Below are 20,898 nucleotides of genomic sequence, written 5' to 3'. Positions count from 1 at the left end.
GGTGACAATATAACCAGCACACATAATCAGAGCCGTACTTGTATCTTTTATATGCTCGTGGAATGACATACAGAGCCTTGTCCTTGTCATGCAGTAACGTAAACAGATACAGGCAAAACTATCCATTGTAGATCAATGCTGACACCAAATTCGTGTTCAGCACCTCAAACTACCCTGGAAACAAGTCATTCCTGTTGAGGTACAACCAACGACACCCTCCGTATGCACCTGTTTGCAATATCCGATTATTTTTCTATCTTTCATCAACGCGACACATGGCTGTTCCATCAAAGTCATTGCCGCCGGCCGGCCATGCCGGGCGGTCACCCCTCACCCCACCCCGCCCCACCTCCCCCTCTCCCCGCCCGCCGCGCCGGCCGGGGGCCGCGGCGCGCGGCGGCCGCTTGACAACAGGACAAGACTCGACAGGACTGCGATCAGAAGAGACAAAATATGCGCTTCGTGATGTTTCAAATGTGTTGTTGTACACATTCAGTCAGGTATTGACCTGAATTGAAAGATATCTTCAACAAACACATTACACACATCTAGGTTTATGTCAACAATAATCATCCGCGGCAACCCGCAAGCTTTGTTGTCATGGCAACTGAGCTGTGATTGGCCCAGCGCATGAGGAAGTTACCGGCAGCGCAGCGCGTCATGCGTGTAGGGTCCCCTGAAGAAGTCACGGTCGAGGGCGAGTGAAGTGTGGAGCTGTGGGACGATTGTGCTGGAACTCTGAAGAAAACCTGACATTTTGTGAGGTGCCCTGTGTCAATAGTTCAAGGTGGGAGTGCGTTGTGTGCTGTGGTACGGAGGGGACGCTGCAAATGACCTTGGAGCGACGGAGACTGACATCACTGGCATGTCTGGCAGGTGAGATTGGCATGTCCCCGCTTTTGTGTTTGTGAATTGTGCTTTTAGTTTTGCCTATTTGTATTGCGTTTCCGTGTTTAAGCATTAGGTACCATGATTATTAGCGAAACCACACAGCGCATTACAAGAGGCATATTTGTGCGTTTTTTATTAGTGTTGTGTTCTTCCTGGCATTACATTCGAAGGCTCAAGGCATTGCCACTGTTCAATGGCTGCGGGGGAGTAAATGCAGCATATTTCCGAATGCAGGTTCCACTTTAACTTGTTATTTGCCTATCATTTGCTCTCAACCTTGCCTCGGGAGGGCTGAGGTGTTGGTATCGCATACACTGAACAATCTGTTGACACGCGCGGTAATTGTCTGTCTGATTCTGTTTCCGACAGAGGTTTACAAACCTCCGTCCGTACCAGACGTAATGGAAACTCACCATTTTAAGGTCAGTCCGGGGTACTTTGTACCATTTAAAAGAGTACATTCGCCCTGAGTTTGTAATTTCGTTGCATTTCCTAAGCTAATTGACACTATGATTTTAGATGATGAAACAAATGGAGCACTCAATGACAAATGACGACAATGACAAATGACAAATGGAGCACAAGCAGCGTGATTAATTTGATTGAATGTTTCATTTTTTGTAGCCCGTTAAATTAGTGAATTACGTCTCATTCCACCTATTTCATGTGGCGCTGATGGTGGCAGGCGTCCAATAATAGAGAAACAAATGTAATGCCACGTCTGATGGAACAAATTGCCTAGATTTGTCTTTAGATTTATCTTGTACCTCAGTGCAACAAGATATGGTTGAAGCTGATGATGACTTTTCCACGCGTAACGCACCTATTTTGGATTGCTTTCCGTCGGCCTCGGTAGCTTTGCGTGTAATATTTTATCAAAATAATTATATTCACCTTCTGTAACTACCCTCACTTTGAAGTTTAGTCCCATCATCTACGATGTTGGACTCCCGACCTGACGCAAAAATAAGTTACAGCTTAGTCGGTACACCAACTGATGACCGGTGGGAAACGCCACCACATTTCTGTCAACCAACATAAAGAGGTGTCCATTGCCTGAATTATCAATTTTGTAACCCAACTTCTTAGACGTATCCTTACGACGCAAACAAGCACATCTATCGTGAGTCTGCGTCTTTTGTGACTTTTGAGACAATTTTCTGAAAGATGAGAACCGATCCAAGTAAATGTTGGAAAAAATGAAACAATAGAAAAAATAAACAAAAGTAGTAAACAAAGGGAAACCAAGTTCATAGAAATGTTTCATGGTTTTGTTTCGCTTCCGGCTTCTCTGCAAATCTAGCAAATCAAGGTACACACTTGTGTTATGCTGTGTGCAGTATGCAGTACAGTCAGTCTGCAGTGTATGCACTGTGCAGTACAGTCTGCACTGTGCACGCTGTGCAGACTGCAACAGCCCCGAGCGCCCGCCCAGTCACCCAGCCAATCGGCACGGCTCTCCTCTGGGAAACCAGCCGCCGCCACCGCTCATCCACAGCTGTGCGGCTGTCCCGGTCGACCCGCCGTGGATATGAGCGCCACCCAGAGTGGCATCACGAAGCACCACTCAGCGGGACCCATCTGGACCGGACGGCGAGACTGTCCCGTTCAGCCACTCAGTGTTGGAGCAGCGTCTCTTCCTACAGTGGTGGCGGCTGGTTTCGTGATTAGGTACTCCAGCGCCGTGAGCTTAAAAAGGCAGCTAAAAAATGTCGTGATGTCCTCCTTCCTGTTTTTTTTTGTAAAAAAACTATTTTGTACGCATAATCTCCGCGCTGTCCTATTTAGTGCATTTTTTATAAGAAATGTACCCATAATCTTAGGCAGCTTTTGCAAAATTGTTCAAGAACTCAGGTTTGTTTTTCAATAGAAAGGCGCAGTTCTAACGAATTGTTTTTTAGGTAGCTATTGAACACGCACCCTCGGTTACTGATACTAGAGATGTCAATCGGATACCAATTTTTTGGTATACCGATACCAAACCGATACCAACTTGGTATTTGGTATTTCAATCCTAATGTACGTGGTATTTTGTTGGTATTATGAGCCCTCACTAATGTATAAGAAGGCTGAGAAATTGGTAAAAAGTCGGTATTTCCCTCATGTTATGACGTTGGTTCGGTATCGGTATTTCTTTACGGTTTATGTTGGGATTTGGTATGGTATCGGTATTCAGATGTTCTGTAATTAACATCACTAACCGATACCGATGCTGGTAAATGCGTATCGCGGTCGACAAACTGGCTCCTAGGAAGCTGGAAGGCAATACTTGTCCGGACTGATACGCGTAGCAAAGCATTTTGCATTTCATAGCCGCTTCGTGTAGTCAACCGGTGGTGCAAAGTCCTATTGACCGCATTATCAGATTAGGCAACGCGCGTGATAGATAATCCAACGATGGTCTTGTAAATGCTGGAAATCGGATTTGAACTTAACACTAGTTAAGTTCAGCCACTTTGCCACAACCACACGGTAAACGGCTTTTAAATGCAAAATGGTTTTCATGCATTTCACCCCACCGTCAATTGACTTTCAGGCATAAACCCGTTAACCCGCGAGTTGCTGGGGGGGGCGTTAAACGCCCCCACTTTTTTCGCCGGGCCATAGCATAAAAACGGCGCGCCGCAGGCGCGCCAAATTTTGGGTACCTGTAGGGAATTGATTGAAGCTTATTGTGACAAAGTTTTAAAAAAATCGGTCGGAAAATTTTTGAGATATCGAGGTTTTAGTGACGTCATGATTTCTGAGTTTTCGACCAAAAACGGCATATGTTCAAAAAATCATATAAAATCACAGAATAGACATACAGACATGCCGTAAACGCCATTAGACTGCAAATACCATGAACAATCAAATGGCTATCTTCGATTGTTGATTATCGTTCCGCATTTTCCAAAATCTTGAAGTGAATCTTGGCAATTTCTTGTGACTACTTCATGACCATGATACATGCATTTCTTAAATTGAACTTTTTTAGCCAAACACGTACACATATGGTAAAATGAATGTCACCATCGTGTTCTACGCCCCAAATTACCCATAAAACATGTGTCACAGGCTGCGAATATCAGTTTTGATTTTCGGGAATATGTGCCTGCCCGGTTGACCTGACCTTGACCCTGACCTATGCTTGACTGACCCCTACATGGAGCTGACACTCTTGTAGGCCTTATATGATGGATTGTGCACCGTTTTGACAGAGTTTATGACGAGAGGCGCCCTTTGCGAAGTCCTGAAGTCCATGCTACTGAAAGCCCGATTTCAGGTGTTTGACCTGACCTTGACCTGACCTGTGACCTCAAAATTCAACTTTTAAGTACTCATCTGAAGCGTCTCGTCGCGTTCTTTCGTTTGCCGCCTCGTGCGTTTCGCTGCGCCTATTGGTTCTCGAGTTATCGGCTGGGGGCGTTTAACGCCCCCCCCCCCCAGCAAACGGTGGGTGGCGAAATACCCCAGCAACTGCCGGGACTTAGCAACACATAATCCAATTTCAGCATCATCGTGGAATGCAGATGTTATCAAAAGCTGTGAATATCACAGTACGGCTTTCTATCAGATTCGGCACAGGGGACTTGATCTCTCGCCTCGAGACGTTTTCTGCTTGGCCGGAGTGGCGCGTTGGGCCTGGCTGTGATCACCCTTTTGTGAGGCTGACAAATTGAGCGGAGCGGCGTTCCCTTTGACCCCACTTGAACGGATCAATTCAGAGTAAATTGGCGATGTCGCGCCTATGGGCGCTGCTCCTGAGCAGTACTCTTGTGGAAGGATGAGTGAGGACGGCTTTTCCGAGACGGAGAAAATAGCCGCAAGGCGACCATGCGGTCATGGAGAGAGCATTGCACGTTCTCTTCGCTTATAACGGATGGCGGCTGTGGAATAAATTGAGATAGCAGCCCGGCTGCCAATCTTCTTGGAGCAGTGGATGCTGCCGAAAAATTATGTTGACCTTGTTATATAGGTAATAGGTATGTAATATCGCGAGTGGTAGCCCAGCCTGCGTCATATACGTTTAAATGCCTATAGCATTGGAAGTTGCCGTTGTAATATTGAATGCTGAATTAACCCTCGCATGTGTGCGGCGTTTGCCAGCTTCTAATGTGTAGGGGGGGGGGGGGTCGGTTGGACCCCCCCTTGCCGTTTGGCCCCTGATCGAGCTAGAGCTTCGCGGAAAAAACGAGCGTGTTGCCCGTGACGAGAGGAAGCCGATGATACCTAATTTTAAGGTCCTAGTTCATTGGTTGACCTTCCAGGTCAGGTCAATGACCCAAGGTCGGGAAAATCGGGACCTGTTAGAAAGTCGTAAAGTGTCGCTGCTAAGGGGTTTTCGGGGTGCTGATCACGAATATCGTGTTAGTTTTGATCACAGATGATGTCTTTAAACATTTAGACCAGGTCGGGTCAGGTCAGGTCAGGTCGACCAGTAGGCGTCGTGACGGGTATTCGTATTACGTGTCAACCGCCTCTGACAGTTTCGTAACATGTTACGAAGTCACCAAAACTACTTCGTAAATGTTCAAATGGTTGCTAAATTCGAATTCAGCTCCAAAAACTAGCCTAGAAACATGTAAAACTCGAAAAAGTGAACCGAGGTAACCAAAGGTCAATGACCTGACCTGACCTTCAGGTGACCTTGACACCCACCCTAATGCATGGGAGCAACATCAAATCACATGTTTGAACGTTTGAAACCACGAAAAGCTTGCAAACGCGCGGCTAATGCGAGCCGACATACGCGGAATCGCGATTCCGGCCAAACATGGTCTCGGAAAAGAGGTCACAGGTCAAAGTTCATTGGGGTCAGGGTCATGAAATTTTCAGGGTAGGTGTAAAATTGATCAATGCGAGGGTACTGAAAGTTTCGTCGCGATCGGCTGCTTTTTACGCGAGTTATTTGCGAAAAACCATGGGGGGGGGGTCCATCCGACCCCCCCCCCCCTACACATGCGAGGGTTAAGCTTTATTGGTATTAAAGTGAAAAACAAAACGAAAAATGTTCAATAAGCATTTTGCTGCCATTGACTGCCTAGCTATTTACCGAAGCTAGATGCATGATCAAGTAAAAGAGCATATTGATTTTATTTTGTGCATTGGAGGCAATTTCATGTGGAATAAGCAACTTTTCTCTGTTTATGTTTCGGTGGATTGCATACTTAATTATGAATAGTAACTGAACCCCGGAACTGGCCGTTGAATGGATTTCGATTACCCCCATACGTGTGTATTTGTTTCATCATACCCTTCCGACACGTTGGTGGCCGCTACATTAGGTACAATCACCGGGGAGGTTCCATATCCCGCCGCATGACTGGACCGCGCCCGGCCGGCTTAACCTCATCGTGGCCCGCAGAGACATGTTGCCATGTCAAATTCCGGCGGCCGGGAGCGTGTGTGTGTTTTGCGGGGTGGGAGACGGCTCTGACGGAGGAGATTGCGCTGAGCAGTGCCAATTTCAGCAGATGGAGGTCCTCCGAGGCGTGCTGGATGGTCTCATAATGCAGCTAACGCGCACGCGTTTGACACCAGGGACGCATTATGGGGTCAGTATCATATTGCAGCCGAACGTCGTGGTGCAAGTGCATGGTTAATTGAAGACCGGTTTGAGGATATTAGTGTCAAATGCTCGTGCCAACTGCAGAAGGATGACATCCCCCCGAAACAGGTCGAATTAGCCTACATAATATGATTCTTTATTTAATGAGCCCGTGCTATTTATTGAAGCCCATTACATACAATCTCATTACAACATTTGACGTTTACTCACGAAATAAATAGTCTCAATCGGCCAAAGCAGATTGCCTTCTGTTTAATCAAGCTGTTAATGATGGTCGATGTTAATGATGATCGATGGCAAGGCTTCAGAGATCAGAGTTCCACTTTACGAACTCTAAAGCCTTTTGCAGTCCAACTCTGAATAGAAAATTGGGTAGATTCGTCAATTCCTAATGTTTCCAATTCTGGTAAGCAATCATTATCTCAACGGCTTCAAATGAACAAGGACCAATCGGACGTCACTTAACTATAGTTAGTTACATCCTAATCAGCTTTCAAATCGATGATGATTGATTACGTAACACAAAAATACAGGGTGGGCCAGAATAAGTGTAACACTTTCTGCCGTCGGTTTCTCAAGACTGGTAAAAGATATGAAAATAAAATTTTGTCAGCTGGAAGAAAAACGTTTGGGAAATCATATAGTAATATTTACCTCGAAAAAATCCTAGCAAAATAATATTATCGTTATCAATAAGAAACAACATTTGCGTGTTTTCTTTTATTTCCGCATGTGCTCAAAGAGGGCACCTTTGCCTGCAAACACATCTGCACGCGTTCGAGGAAACTGGCTCCCACCCTCCGCGGTGTCCCTCCGGTATGGGAAGAACCGAAGGTTCTTGCGGAGGACTCTTCAAAGACTGCCGTCCGTGGCATCCCCAGCTCCTGGCAGCGATGCCGGGTAGAGGTCCTCGGTGACTCACTGACGGATTGACGGACCTGCTCAATCCTATCCCCATCTCCTGTCACCTCAGGTGTACGACCGGATCTACCCTTCGCCTGCTTTAAGACACTCCCTTCCTTCTCAAAATGACTTACAAATCGATGGATCTCCGTGTTCGAAGGTACCTGTGATGAGTGACAGCCGAACTCCTGCCGGAAACGACGTTACACGATTTCGTTTCGTACCATAAATGGATGATTTTTACTTTTTCTTCTGGTAAGAAAACCATTGCTGATAGAGAGGTAATTCTTTCTCCTACTCATTTGGCAGACTGTTGGCTTTCGTATTTTTACAAAATATGTCTAGAGTTGAAATATTAAATACACCGAATGTGCGTTAGAAACTGTTACACTTATTCTGGCCCACCCTGTAGAAATTTCCATCGTTGTTGGCCGCTTCATGTTATCATTTCAGGGCGTTTATCTCTCGCCTCCTTGCGTTTTCCTTCGGAGAAGACAAACCGAGCGTGCCACGCGCTCGATTGGCCCTCTCAGCGAGAGATGTTTGCGGCCATCACTCATCGTGAATCTCTGTTCTTTGGCGCTATTACAAGCGGCGTCGTGTATCATAAGACTCCAGATGTTGACATCTCCAAGCAACCGCCCGCCCGCGCAGCATCCTGCATCGGCGTGGTAAAGGACACCAAAACGTGGTTGGCGGGTGCCGACTGAACAGATGGCTAAAAACGATGAGTAGATGTGTCTTCGTCTTGCTGGAGTGATGAATTGCGAGCACGTGATGTTGAAGTGTGGGAAATATCAGGTGTTGATTTTGTCGGTATTTTGAAGAGATGCCCACGCCAGCAGACGATTGATTTCAAAGAAAACATTTACTTTTGGTTATGTCTTTTGAAATTGCCAGCTCGATGTTGCAGGTAAAGGCGCCGTACCTACCTGAATCATGCTCTGAAACCAAGTTCAGTCATGGAAACGAATGGTGCTATTCGGACAGATGATCTACATTGATCCATGTAAGTGATCACTAGATCAATTAAAGTCATGCTCGTGATAGATGTTTAAGCTTTACTTTTGTAATATATGCCTAATTGATTGCCCACGTTAGAATTAATTTGTACTACCCATCGGACTTAACCCTATTAGTGGCAGGCTCCTGGCTACCCCTATTAGTGGCAGGGGGGGGGGCTGTTTACGACCCCCCCCTTGATATCTCGAGATCTAACAGGCCGATTTTCAAAATTCAAACGGCATTCGATTTCGCTCAACGTGATCTACATTTCTAAAAAATAAAAATTAAAAAATGTCAATAGGGGGGTAGAGGGGGTAAAAACGGGCAAATTGCAGATACATTTTAGACTGTTTATCATGGCCAGGTTTCTGAACCAATCTTAACGCAACTTTTGCCGATCGATAGAGAATGAACCAGGAATTCACATGGATCCTAAAAATATGCATTTTCAAAAATCATAGGCGGATACAGATAATTGAGATTGGGGGTACACAAAAAGTATAGTAAATAAGGTTTTTGTTGGTACTGTTTCTAAAAAGGGTGGTAATGGTCTTGTTATGTTACAATTTTCTTATGAGAGAACGACTACAATTGTATTGGTCATGCATAGGCGGTGTCAGGGCACCTATGTTGGGAGGTAAAACATAACCCCCCTTTTTGGACGCCTGGATCCGCCTATTATAGCAAAAACGTGTCAAAAGAGGATGCACAATAACTGTATATGTTATCACATGATACCTTTCATTCACTGTTCGTAAAACTGGTGCAGCGTCGTGATCTTCGCCCAAATGACTCGCTTCACGAATAGGACCCCCCAATTCCCAGTGCTCTGGAGCCGCCCCTGGTAAAGTTATGAACTTGAAATTTTCAGGGAATGTGCCCAATTTAGTTTTAGGAAAAGTCAGAAAATTTCAGCATCGTAGCTTCAGCGGTTTCGGAGATATTCCCGAAAAACCTGAGGGGTGGATAAAAACAACCCCCCCCTGCCACTAATAGCCGGGTTAAGCTGTCATAAACGTGTCATCATTGTAAGTCGGATACTTGGCTGCTCAGTCCCGTAGCTCAGTCGGTTAGGACGTTGGACTTCCGTTGGCGAGAGCCTGAGTTCGAGTCATTCCAGCGCTCGATATGAGACCCCTGGCGGGGATGGTCTGCGGTTGGTGGGAGCAGCCGCAGCCAGTCGAACTCGGTGGAGTGGAACAGGCCGTGTCCGACTTTGATGGGCACGCTAAGCTTCGGAATCTCCCACTTCCCGGAATCGCCCGATCTGGTGGCAGGGTTTGAGGCCTGTGCAACAAATTGCGCCCAGTCGTAACCGTGGAATCCGGTGCTGTCACCATCCATTCAAACACTCCTACTAAATTCTTATAAAAACACTTACTGCTGGAAGGCCGGCGCTGGCTGCGACGGTTTCAGCGCGGGCTGCGACGGTTGTGGCGCCGGCTGTGCTGGCTGCGGCGGTGGAACTGCGGGTTTGGGCTGAGACGGCGCGTCCACTTGGGACTCATCTGTTTTTCTTGTCTCACGGTGTTCCTCGTCTACGACCCACTTCTCTGCTCGCTTCTTTCGCTTGGCGAATATTTGCGCACCTGGGGATCATGAATATAATTTAGCGCGAGCTGTCGTGAGGTAAATCAATAACTCATGGTAATGAAGACTTGGTGTGTTGCGGAGGTGCTCAAGGGATGTCTGGGAAGCACAAATGAAAGTGTATAAATCAAGAGAAAAGGTGTGTTGTGTAATGTGTATGCATACAATGTCATGTATAAAACACTGCTCGGTTTGATAGGATGTAGTATAGTAAGTGTAGTCATGTAGTGAGGATACACGACAATAGAACAATGCAATAGTTTTTTTTTTTTTATTCAGTGAAAGGCACATCGACCCTGTGTGATTATAAGCAAAGCTGCTGAATCTGGCTCTATCACAACAGCCACACAAGGTGTGGATGTAGAAGCACTGAAAGGTGTGCAGTAGATTTTTTAAAGGGAAATATTGGTATATATTTTGTCACTTTTATCTTGTTTGTTGCGATCGGAAACCCATCGTCAATGTTCACAGCTTCATTAAGCTTTAAGTAATTAATCTTTGAAGTTTTGATATTTTTTTCGCTTTAAATTTTCACCTTATTTCGTTTATTTTCATTATTTTAGCTCGGCTGGCAGTGAAGCTGCCACACATTGTCAGGGAAACAGGTGAAGTTTGTTGAGTATCAATTAATATATCAAAGCGTCTGAAATCTGCCGTTCATTACAATCAAAGATCTTACAAGTTTCCACCGGCTGCCTATCAAACCGGCGAATTAAACCAAGTTATCGGAAAGCAGAGCCGACGGTATTCTACTCATCTTTTGGGGCGCTCCATAACAGCACAACCGTTCAATTTGTACGACAGTAGATCAAAGCCCTCTATAGGGCAGTAAATCACACCAACAACAATCAGAGGTGAGCTTCGTCTTTTCATGTTTTGTAAAATTATCGCTTACTAAGGCGCGACCTCAACTGGATAATTGTTGAAAGAATTGGGTTATGTACTTTTCGTGTTTTGTGTGTGATTAACTGGTCTTCAAATGCGTCGGTACGTAGTTTTGAAAAGGTACATTTGAATAAGTGAAATTGCATATATTTGAATGCGTAGACACTTCGCTAAACTTTGGAACGCTTAGCTCAATATAAATCTGACATACTTTCGCTCCTTCGAAACGCAGTTCATTTTAACGCGAGAGTTCACCATCATTCTCACATGTCACTTTCATGTGTACGCTAGGTTAATGTTTTAACTAACCGCACCCCACGGTATTGTCCGAGATTCTCTTCCAGCCGGCCTGCCGTGCTCCTACGACACTCACCCTTCCCGGTGGGCGAATTGAGGTCCTTGATGAGGTCTGAGCAGATCTCCGGCGAGAGGCCACCCTGGTGATAAACGAACGTGGTTAGGCGTGATGACAGAATAATGTCCAGCGCTCCAGACACCACAGACGGGCAAATAAGCGCGAAACATACACCCGGATATCACTATGGCGTGCAAGAAGAAGATGTCAAGCATACAGCGTGACATTACGGTCGTTTATGTTAATTATGCTTTGCGTAATGACTTACGTGACTGGCATGCAAGGCCGTTAGGCAAAGAGAAAACACAAGAAAGAGCCGTTTTGCCTTCTGAAGTTGTACACCTGAAGATATAGTTAACAACTGTTATCATTATCACAATGCGTAATGATGTAGACTTAGACTTGAGTGCTGTGCAACCTAAGTAATTTGACCCTTTTCACTGGGTGAAACAGCTAAGTGAATGTTTTTCTTCTTTTGAGTTTGAACCCGGTTCTAATGATGGAATCCTGCTGCTACAACACACGCATACATAATTGAGAGAAACCGTTACCCACGATCATCAATACCTTGTTGTCGATTATCCAGCCCTGTTTCTTGAGCGCGTTCATATCGTACACGTGACCGTGTGGGTTCATGAGCAACTGTAGCAGCGGCTTATCCTTCTGAAAAAATGACAAATGGATAAGTCTTTGCACGGTTGTATAGTAAACAAAAAGTAGTTAGATTGTGGTTTGATTGGGGATGCGATAAAACATTATTTAATTATTTAGATGATTGACGTCAGGGAAATGTGCAAATACAGGGTGTCCGGAAAGTCATGGCGCTTTTCAATTTTTCGCAAACAAATGCGGCTGGTTCATATATATTTAACAACTGGATGAAACAATGATCGGGGACAACAAGAGACATTCTTCCGCCAACTGTTCACTCGATATAGCCGCCGTCGGCGGCGACGACGGCCTCGACGCGGGGGCGGAAGCCCTTGCATGTCTTGACGATGTATGCCGCCTCCAGACCCTCCCACGCTGCCACGATGCGAGCCTTCAGCGACTCCAGGTTGGGATGAGAGGTAGCCTGGACCTCATCCTGCAAGACGCTCCACACGCTGTAATCGAGAGGGTTGAGGTCGGGGGACTGAGGCGGCCACATCTTCTTTTGCCAGAAGTGGTCTGGCCCGCCCAGCTCCTCTGTCAGCTTGGCTTGGACGGCGGCAGCGTTGTGGGCGGGCGCTCCGTCCTGTTGAAACACGAAGTTGCCCTCCGGGTAAGTCGCCTTGATCCACGGGATGACGTGCCTGTCCAGGAGCTCCTCGTAGACCAGCCTGTTGATCTTTTCGTTGGCATCAACGAAGATGATGGGAGTGGGACATTTCTGCCCGTCCGATCCGATGACCCCCAGGACCATCACCTTCTGCGGGTGCTTGTTGACTGGGTTGAACCGAATCCGGGGATCCACTTCGTCAACAGGCTTGTCGGACAAGTAGCGAGAGTTCCTTCGGTTGATCTGAGCGTCGACGTGGAACAGCTTCTCATCGGAAAAGATCCGAACGAAGCTGGAGGTCACTGGGCTCTTTAAGAAGTTCAAGAGCAACTTGCTTTTCTCCAGACGGCGAAGACGCGTGACCTCGGTTAGACGCGGCCTGTTCTGGATCACCCTGGACTTCATCCCCAAATCTTGGTGAATCAGTTCGTGCATGGATGACTTCGGAAAGCCGAACTTCTTTGCCAGTTTTCTGATCGGCTGCCGCGGATTCTCTTCGATTGCCGCTGACACCGCAGCCACGTTCTTGGCAGTTCTGACCGACCGGGGCCTTCCCGATCTGGGGGCATCTTCTAAAGAATCCCCACGTCGGATCTTGGCTTTCACCCGCTGAACCGTTCGCCGAGAAACGCCACATCGTGCTGCGACTTGCGCCTCGGTCATGCCGGACCCGGCCGCCGCGCGCAGACAGCCAGCGACAAGTTGCCTCTTCGTCTGTTTTTCCATGACTGAACGCAATTTCAAGGTCAAATTTACACGGCCCACGGCTGACCGGTCAGTGAGGGGTCACGCCTGCGGTGATTGGCTGATCGTCCACCAATCACAGCGCTCGTTAGACGGCATATAAGAGAAGCGCCAGGGCTTTCCGGACACCCTGTATATCTGTCCACTATGGGCTGGTCTTTGTCGGTGGCCAAGGAACAGGGTTGTATACGACTCAATCAATAGCAATCAATTCAATCACGACAAATTTGGGAAACCAATCAAATCAATCAAGTCAGAGCAGTTTTCGGGAATTGATTCAATCGACTCAAACGCGACAATGAAAGGAATCAATCAACTCAATCAAACGACTCAAACCAAGACATACATTAGGTTTGTTTTGCCCCACCAACTTGGAAAAGTGTCCATAGCAGTCTGGTGTGCCTACCTACCTACCTACCTACCTACAGAAGAAACATAAAAATATTGTCATTTAAAATTATAAATTGCCATGCCATTCAAAGTTTCTATGTAATAAGGATGGATACCTAGTGATGGACAGGTGGTATTGATATTGATATTCAATATTGAGGTTCAATGGGTAGAATTGGAGCAGAAGTTTCATTTAATGGGTGCAAAATAACCCAGCAGTTGACTCGCCCCTTAACCCAAATCACCACCTTTCACCTAAAAGTTGTCAATTTAATTTTGGCCATATTCCAGCTAAGTCATCAGGCCATCTACCCCATGTAAAGCCCCTGTCTGTCTCTTATGTGAGTTATGCGGAGCTCTTCTGAAATGAACCCTGAACATAATGAACCTAGCTAGGTTTCATGCCACACTGACACCATATGAAAGTGTTGAAAATGTGCTACAAATTTGACAAATTCATTAGGTATGCTTTATGAAGACAGCAGGAAAGCAGGTTAGGCACTTACTTACCTGCCTAGATGTGTCACTGGCTACCAAGCTACCAACAGCACCAACGAAGGTAGATAGGTTATATGTGAAGAATTCAAAATATTTTATTGCAATACAATTTGAAACTGTTAGGACTGGTGGATAGGGATGAGGATTGAAAATATATTTAAAAGGAAATGGAGAGGACAGGGACTCTGGAACCATAGGATAAGTTAAGGACAAAGGAAGTAGGAGGTAGGAACAAGGAAAATTAAAACGCGAAAACGGCGCGGTGCGACTGCGAAATAGAGAAAACGTTTTGCCAATAAGTATGCTAAGCTTTTATAAATCTTTATTCTACGTCTTTTGATTTTTTGGTAAGATGACGTCATTGATTATCATGTAGTATGGTAGGTCATCATAAAATAAATCGGTTGTACAACGCCAATTTCGTTTTAATTATTATTTCATTAGAAATAAAACCACTTAATAATATTCGGTAATATTTTAAGGAAAATGAAATATATTAAATATGTTATGCTTAGGCTCTCAGGAGAAAAGGATCAACAAACGTTCTGCTGCAAATTAAGCAATGCAGCAAATTAGCTGTTAATTAGGTACGAGTACTTACGTAAACGTAATTAGCGAGACGAAAACGGCGCTTTTGTTTCAGTTATTTTTGTAGGGGTTTCAGATATTTATAGAGTTCAGTGGGTTGTTTCTGAGGAGATGTGGAGATGTGAATTATTGATTAATCACACTTTATTAGTATATAGGGCCTTGCACTTTATCATCTGGATTAAAAAAAAAAGTTTCCTGCTGAGTGCAGAAAGGTAGGTAGGTGCATCCCCAGGTTCTATCACCAGGATTGGAGCAGTTATTGCAGTTGAAAGTCAAAGTTGGCTGTTCATGTTTAGGCCCTGTTCTTTATTTGGCCATCTACCCCATATTGCAGTTGTGATGACAAGCAGTTTTCAGTGTAGTTTTGTGATCTTTGATGTCATCAATTGGTGTCATTATTTTTCGTCAACTAAACCTTATTTGAACTTTCCATTCAATCGACTCAATCATACGAGTCACTCTAATTTTCGGGAATCAAATCAGTCAACCAGTCGCTAAAGTCAAACGAGTCAGTCAACCAGTCATCTCGAAAAGTCAATCGACTCAATCCAATCAACTCAAAATACGCGTTGAAACAAATCAATCAATTCAATCGACTTGATTGGTATACAACCCTGCCAAGGAATGACATTAATTCAAAAATGTTGGGCCCAAGCTGCTCATGCCTCTATCGCGGATTAGGTATATTGAATCACTCAAATAAAGGTGATGATGTTGGATTACAAGGCTACGTTGCGTCATTACGTTGCGTTTTCAAATTTGCTGTGGAATACTATCCATACATATAACAATACAAACACAAATCAACATTAATTACATCTTGTTCACGCGATTGTAATAATTCAAACATCTGATACCGCTCATGAACGTACAATAGGGCCTCTCATCTTATCAATAATGTATCGTAAACTACATAATAGAAAGGATGCCTAACAAAGCAGATGTTTGGCGCTGTTCACATGTATGTACAATGCAGTAAGCGGGGTCATGAGAGCTCAACTTTCCTTGAATTCACATCACTTTGGGCAGCTACGATTCTTTACAATAAAGTTGACATATATATGTAATAGATTTCGCGATTCGCGCCAGCCCTTTCGCAATGCCGAACAATGTTTGATAATTTGCATTGAGTTGTTTTCTTGCACTAGCGTTGAAGGCTACTAACAGGTGACAATGACATGATGTAGTACTAGTATACACTATACACATATTTATCTCTTCGATCCCTCCGATTTGTCCTCGGACCAACAAATCCCATCTCCTCAGCGCCTCAATTTCCGTGATCCGTGCTGGACGGCCACGTTCATCCGACGTGAGTAGCTCCTCAGGGGCATTGGCTCTCTCGTGGGGCGAGGTGACCGTTTGCGAGGCTGAGTGCACGGTGTACACATGTCGATTTGTATTTTGATTAGATACTGAGTCTCTCTATGGTCTCTATGATCTCGTCCCGATGTGTTTGACCTCAGGTTGTCATGTTATTGAGGTAACCGGTTTACTTGAGAGCCTAAAATTGGGCGCCAATCGTTCCCCTCGTAACGGTGAACACGCTCGTTTCGTCGGAAAATTAACCCAATTCGTGGTAAAAAGTCAAGGGAGGTCGAAAACCCTCTGCCGTTGCGGATGAGGAAGCTGATAGGTCCGGCGGTGGTTAGCCCTAAAGAAAGACCCTAAACATTATTCTAAACAACCTAGCTATAGTTTTTTTTCAGAAGGGTTCTGGCTCCAAGCTCATTATCGAAGCTCTCTCGTCAGTTCTGCAGCTTCAGCATCTGACCAAGAATTTACAACCGCAAAAATATTCCATTTCAAGTTATGCTCGATTAATCCATGAATATTGTGCATTCAAAAATGAGCATACTTTGATGGCGTCACGGTGGCAGCTGGCACCCAATGTCCGTACAATGGCCCAAAGTGTCAACGAAATTGAGAAAAACTTCGTTTTCATTGTTACCGAGGCTAGAATCGACTAAGTGGTTCTGTCCTTGGTAGCTATGCTATGCATTACATTGCAGTGCAAGTTCAACAGCATGACATCACCACTGTTCTAATATCTAGCCCCAAAACGCACGTATGGAAATCATCGGGAAGAAATAACATAAAACTAGTCGACCTTCGATTTTCTCAGGTTCAGTTTTTGCCCGTTTTGCTGGCTAAAACACGTGTTTATTCGAAAAACATGACTGAAGCCAGAGCCCTTTAAAAAAAAAAAAAAACTATAAGCATCATCTGAACTCACCGGCACGTGCGGAGATTCGGCGCCATCCTCGTTCTCCGACTGGGAACCACCTGTGGATCAGACTGGCTGTGAATTTTCAGTCACTGACTGAACTACCCTCGTCTGGAAGACCTGTTTGCTGAACTGATCATGCACTAATACTGGCTATGATGGTCGCTTTTTCCAGCTAGCTGTGTTTGTTTGGAACCTATTTGGATGACTTTTACTGGTTTGTATGTTATCGTTGGCCTTTAAATCATCCGCACTAAAATTCTTCTCGCATCAGAATACCTTTAGAAATATACGGCTTTCCTACGACTATAGAGATTCACGCTATAACATTCATTGACTTGGCACACTTTATTACGGTGACGTCTTGTAGAGATTTACATACATACCAAAGAATGCAAATAACAACCAAAATTGTATCAAAGGATAGGCGGCGCTTAGGTATTTATTTGACAGACATGATGCCACTCTGTTGGTATTTGCGATGTGGAATATATGCTCACGAACAGTCACAACTCTTTGCGAAATGTAGTAGTTACCTACTAGAGAATGAATCAGTTGCTGTCTCATTGGAAGTATTTTACAATAATTATTGTCAGAGTAAATTTTGGACAACCAAATATGTGACTTTCGTACGGGACAAATAAAATAAATTGTTCCCGTAGAAAGTAATCGCATCGATTCGACGCTACTTAGGCCATCTAAGGGAAATTTTGGCAATGCGAATCTGCCTTGTTACGAGTATATTATTAGGTTCATGCGCCACAAACTCCGGCAAACGCTTGAACATTTGCATTTTCTGTGCTGGGTCTCCGCGCACGCAATGCACCTGTGCTTCATGCAAAACAATGCGAGCCAATATTTTTTTAAGCTCAGTCCTGTAATGTTATGCGCCTCATTACTTTCCAACGATTTGTACATATTGCTAAGTTCTGTAGATGCACGTGAAAGTGAATGCGTATTGCAAACTGATTTTTTGATTATCAGCCACAAATTGGTTTATATTCAGCAGTGCGCTTATACATCGCCAGATACTTATGCACATATTCTGCTGAACGTTGTTAGTCATCGAAATGGATTTATTTACTGGGCCGTGCTTTTGTAAACAATGTAAAGAAATTTACAGGGTTGGCCCGTTCAGATGCTTGCGGACGTTTTGTTGTTGCATCACTTACCATTTATGCCTCTATTCAAGGCCATCTATAGAAGGTACAGTCACTCCCTCGCCGACCAATCAGAGACAGATCCTGAGTGACGTCACCCCTGATGCTCGCAAGGGGTACTCCATTCCTTTGCAACGTAAAAATGACTAACTTCATTTGAAGATTATTGATGGCACTCTACACATACCGCTCAGCCGTTGATGTCAATGGAAAGCCCAACTAATTTTCCAGCGACAAAAAAGAGCAGCAATATGCTAAGAAATGGCCGGTTTTGAAGATATAGACGATTTAAAAACCCTCTGCAGCAGCACGAAAGCAACGTAAAAACGCACCGAGCTTATATTTTTACTATGGATAAATCATTTTTCAGTGAGTTTTTAGATATGGTATAGATTTAAGTTACAACTTTATTACAATATTTTCATTACTTGAAACTTTATTTCAAAATAATATTTTCAAAAATGGCAGCTGTTGGCCAATAGCTTGGGAGCGATTGTGGCGCACCGCGCCATTAATTGTACTGAGGCCCCCTTATGATGTCATCAAAAGTGGAGTGACATGGGCCTGCCTCTATTAGGACACTATTAAAGTCACAAAGGTATAGCGACATCACATTTTACTTCTATCTACATAAGAATACAAGGTAGTCTCGGAATGAACTCTTCATAAACTAAAACAGGAAAAAGGTGAAAAAACGAAAAAAACGAACGAAAAGTTTGAAAATTCTTATTTGCAAATAAAAAAGTCATAATAGGTTATTTGTAAGTGATAAATGTTAGATGTAAATTAGGTGAAATGAGATTAAAGGTAGTGTGCCACCTTTGAAAGATTTCCCATTTTATTTTTCCTAGGATAAGAAGCTTCTGTTTTTACCTAATATCGCAAAAAAAAATCAAAAATGGGCCTGGAATAGTGCCTTTTTCGCCTAAAAGTTTTTCGGTTTTTAGATACGTATAACAACTGTAGTGGGCTCACCTGCAAACAGGCGTCGGGCAACAATCGCGAATGCGGCGCACTTGTGACAATAAGCAAAGGTCATTATAGTGTTACGACCATACGACGTACGGGAATGAGTTATCAGCTGTCTAATCGTAGACAACACAATGTCGAGCCTTAAACTGTAAGCTTGTATTGTATTGTTTCTTTTATTTGGCTGTCGAACATTATTTATGGTTTGAAATATGATTTTATGTAAAATAATTGATATGAAAAAGCCGTCTTATAAGTTATGACCCCATTTCACCACACGCAAGTGGCAGAAATGACAATGATCAGCTGACGCATTTTTCTTGGCCGAAGTCAGAGCGCGCGGCCCGCGTCATTTTTTTTCCCAGCCGGAGCAATACACAGGGCGGCTCTGATTGGCTACCCGCTCCGGCCCGTGACGTCAGACCGAGAAGATGTCACACAGGGATGCCGGAGAGCGCTTTCGATTCCGGAGATTTCAAATCAATTGCCGTTGAGTTGATGCCGCTGTGTAACGAGGATGCGCGATGCACGGTGACTATAAATACACGGTGGCACAATGTGTATTCTAACCGGCGTAATGGTGGGTGAACGAAAGTATATTCTTTGATTGAGATAAGTATGAAGCGTATTGTTTGATGCGTATTTAGCATGTTGTAACAGCGGAAATATTTCTCGCGAGATATACGATATTTGACTTTACTTTCCATGCTTTTTTTGATCATATCTAATGCGAACTTGATAGACGCAGCGGAGCCTGCCTTTCGGACTCCAACGGTCTGCATAAAACACACGTTTGGAAAACAGATGCCCTCCGCTGCTTCCCATCGGGGGGGGGGGGGGAGACTGCATCTCTTTTACACCCAGACATGTTGGAGTAAATATTCCACTTTGAAGATATGAGATTTGGAGTACCTAAGAAAACAGCTTTGTAGTTCGTGGTTATAGCTTAATTAAGTTTAAAAACAATCACGCTGAAACATTTAACGAATATGGGTGTCGCACGCCAACAATTAGCTTTTGACCGCCGCGCCAGTCGGATCGCCTTCCTGGCATTCATACACTGTCTCAGCAGCACCAGAACCACTGGAACATGTATTTACACATGCGAGTACCATCTGGCAACCACTGCTCGCATTCCGCCAGACCGTTATCATCGACGCGTTTAAAGCTTCCACTGTCGATCCGCATTGAGGATTACATCCTAACTGCCATCCTGAACACATTAGGCACTATGGGTTCGACCCACAGACACGTTTCGAGCCACACACTCTGCCAGGTTGTGTGGGGCTCGCGCTGGGGGCACCACCTGAGAACAGAGTGATTGCTTCGCGACCTTCGTTGGCACGGCGTAGGCACCGTGGTCGCCAGCGGCGGCGTCTTTTTTGGGTCTCCCGGTGGAAACACGCCGCTTGCCACCAACTGGGACCTTCCTGCGAGCCACTGCTGTCGGCTGGACGCCTATCATCACGGAGCTTTTAAAGGAGCTTGCAGGGACAGCGCTGCAACCAGTGCCAAACTGGTGCAAACTTGATACCCGCGAATTGTCCGTTTTCATGCACTCGTAGCGGCTAATGAACGTGGCCGTGCCCAGTGCGGGGCCGTACAGCTCTGGTGCACGCATGAGGTCAGCTTGCCATGACTCACACAGAGCCTGGCACCGAGCGATCAGTTCAGCTGTCCGTCGCCCAGGTTGGTGCCCGCCTTCTCCTCGCTCGCCGGGTCAGGTTGCTGATCACCAGATGCGTCACTTCGGCTCGTGCTTGGCTGGCTCGTGCTGCTCGGTTCCCGCGGATCTTGCCTCATTGAGGCCAAAAACCCGCCGGGTGCTGTAAGACCTGTCAACAGGAGGACCATGACTATGAAAACACACTACACGAG

General features: G+C 45.0%; 1 protein-coding gene across 8 annotated transcripts in view; it reads right to left on the bottom strand.

The window, feature by feature from the left end:
- LOC122371535 (titin homolog) overlaps window positions 1-20,898 on the bottom strand; it is a 100,820-nt gene that overhangs the window by 6,823 nt on the left and 73,099 nt on the right. For 6 of the 8 annotated variants that reach the window (XM_043347922.1, XM_043347923.1, XM_043347917.1 and 3 more), the window contains 4 exons: window positions 16,901-16,950; window positions 11,748-11,843; window positions 11,199-11,262; window positions 9,732-9,939 (listed from right to left, as the gene is read on the bottom strand). In XM_043347922.1, the coding sequence (XP_043203857.1) occupies window positions 9,732-9,939; window positions 11,199-11,262; window positions 11,748-11,843; window positions 16,901-16,950 (418 nt within the window). Of the gene's footprint in view, window positions 1-9,731; window positions 9,940-11,198; window positions 11,263-11,747; window positions 11,844-16,900; window positions 16,951-20,081; window positions 20,856-20,898 lie in introns of those variants that run through there. The other 2 variants (XR_006254752.1, XR_006254753.1) reach the window with 1 other exon arrangement.

This window comes from Amphibalanus amphitrite, unplaced genomic scaffold, assembly GCF_019059575.1.
Source record: "Amphibalanus amphitrite isolate SeventyFive unplaced genomic scaffold, NRLGWU_Aamphi_draft 001255F_arrow, whole genome shotgun sequence".
NCBI lineage: Eukaryota > Metazoa > Arthropoda > Thecostraca > Balanomorpha > Balanidae > Amphibalanus > Amphibalanus amphitrite.
This window is presented reverse-complemented; position numbering and strand designations above follow the sequence as displayed.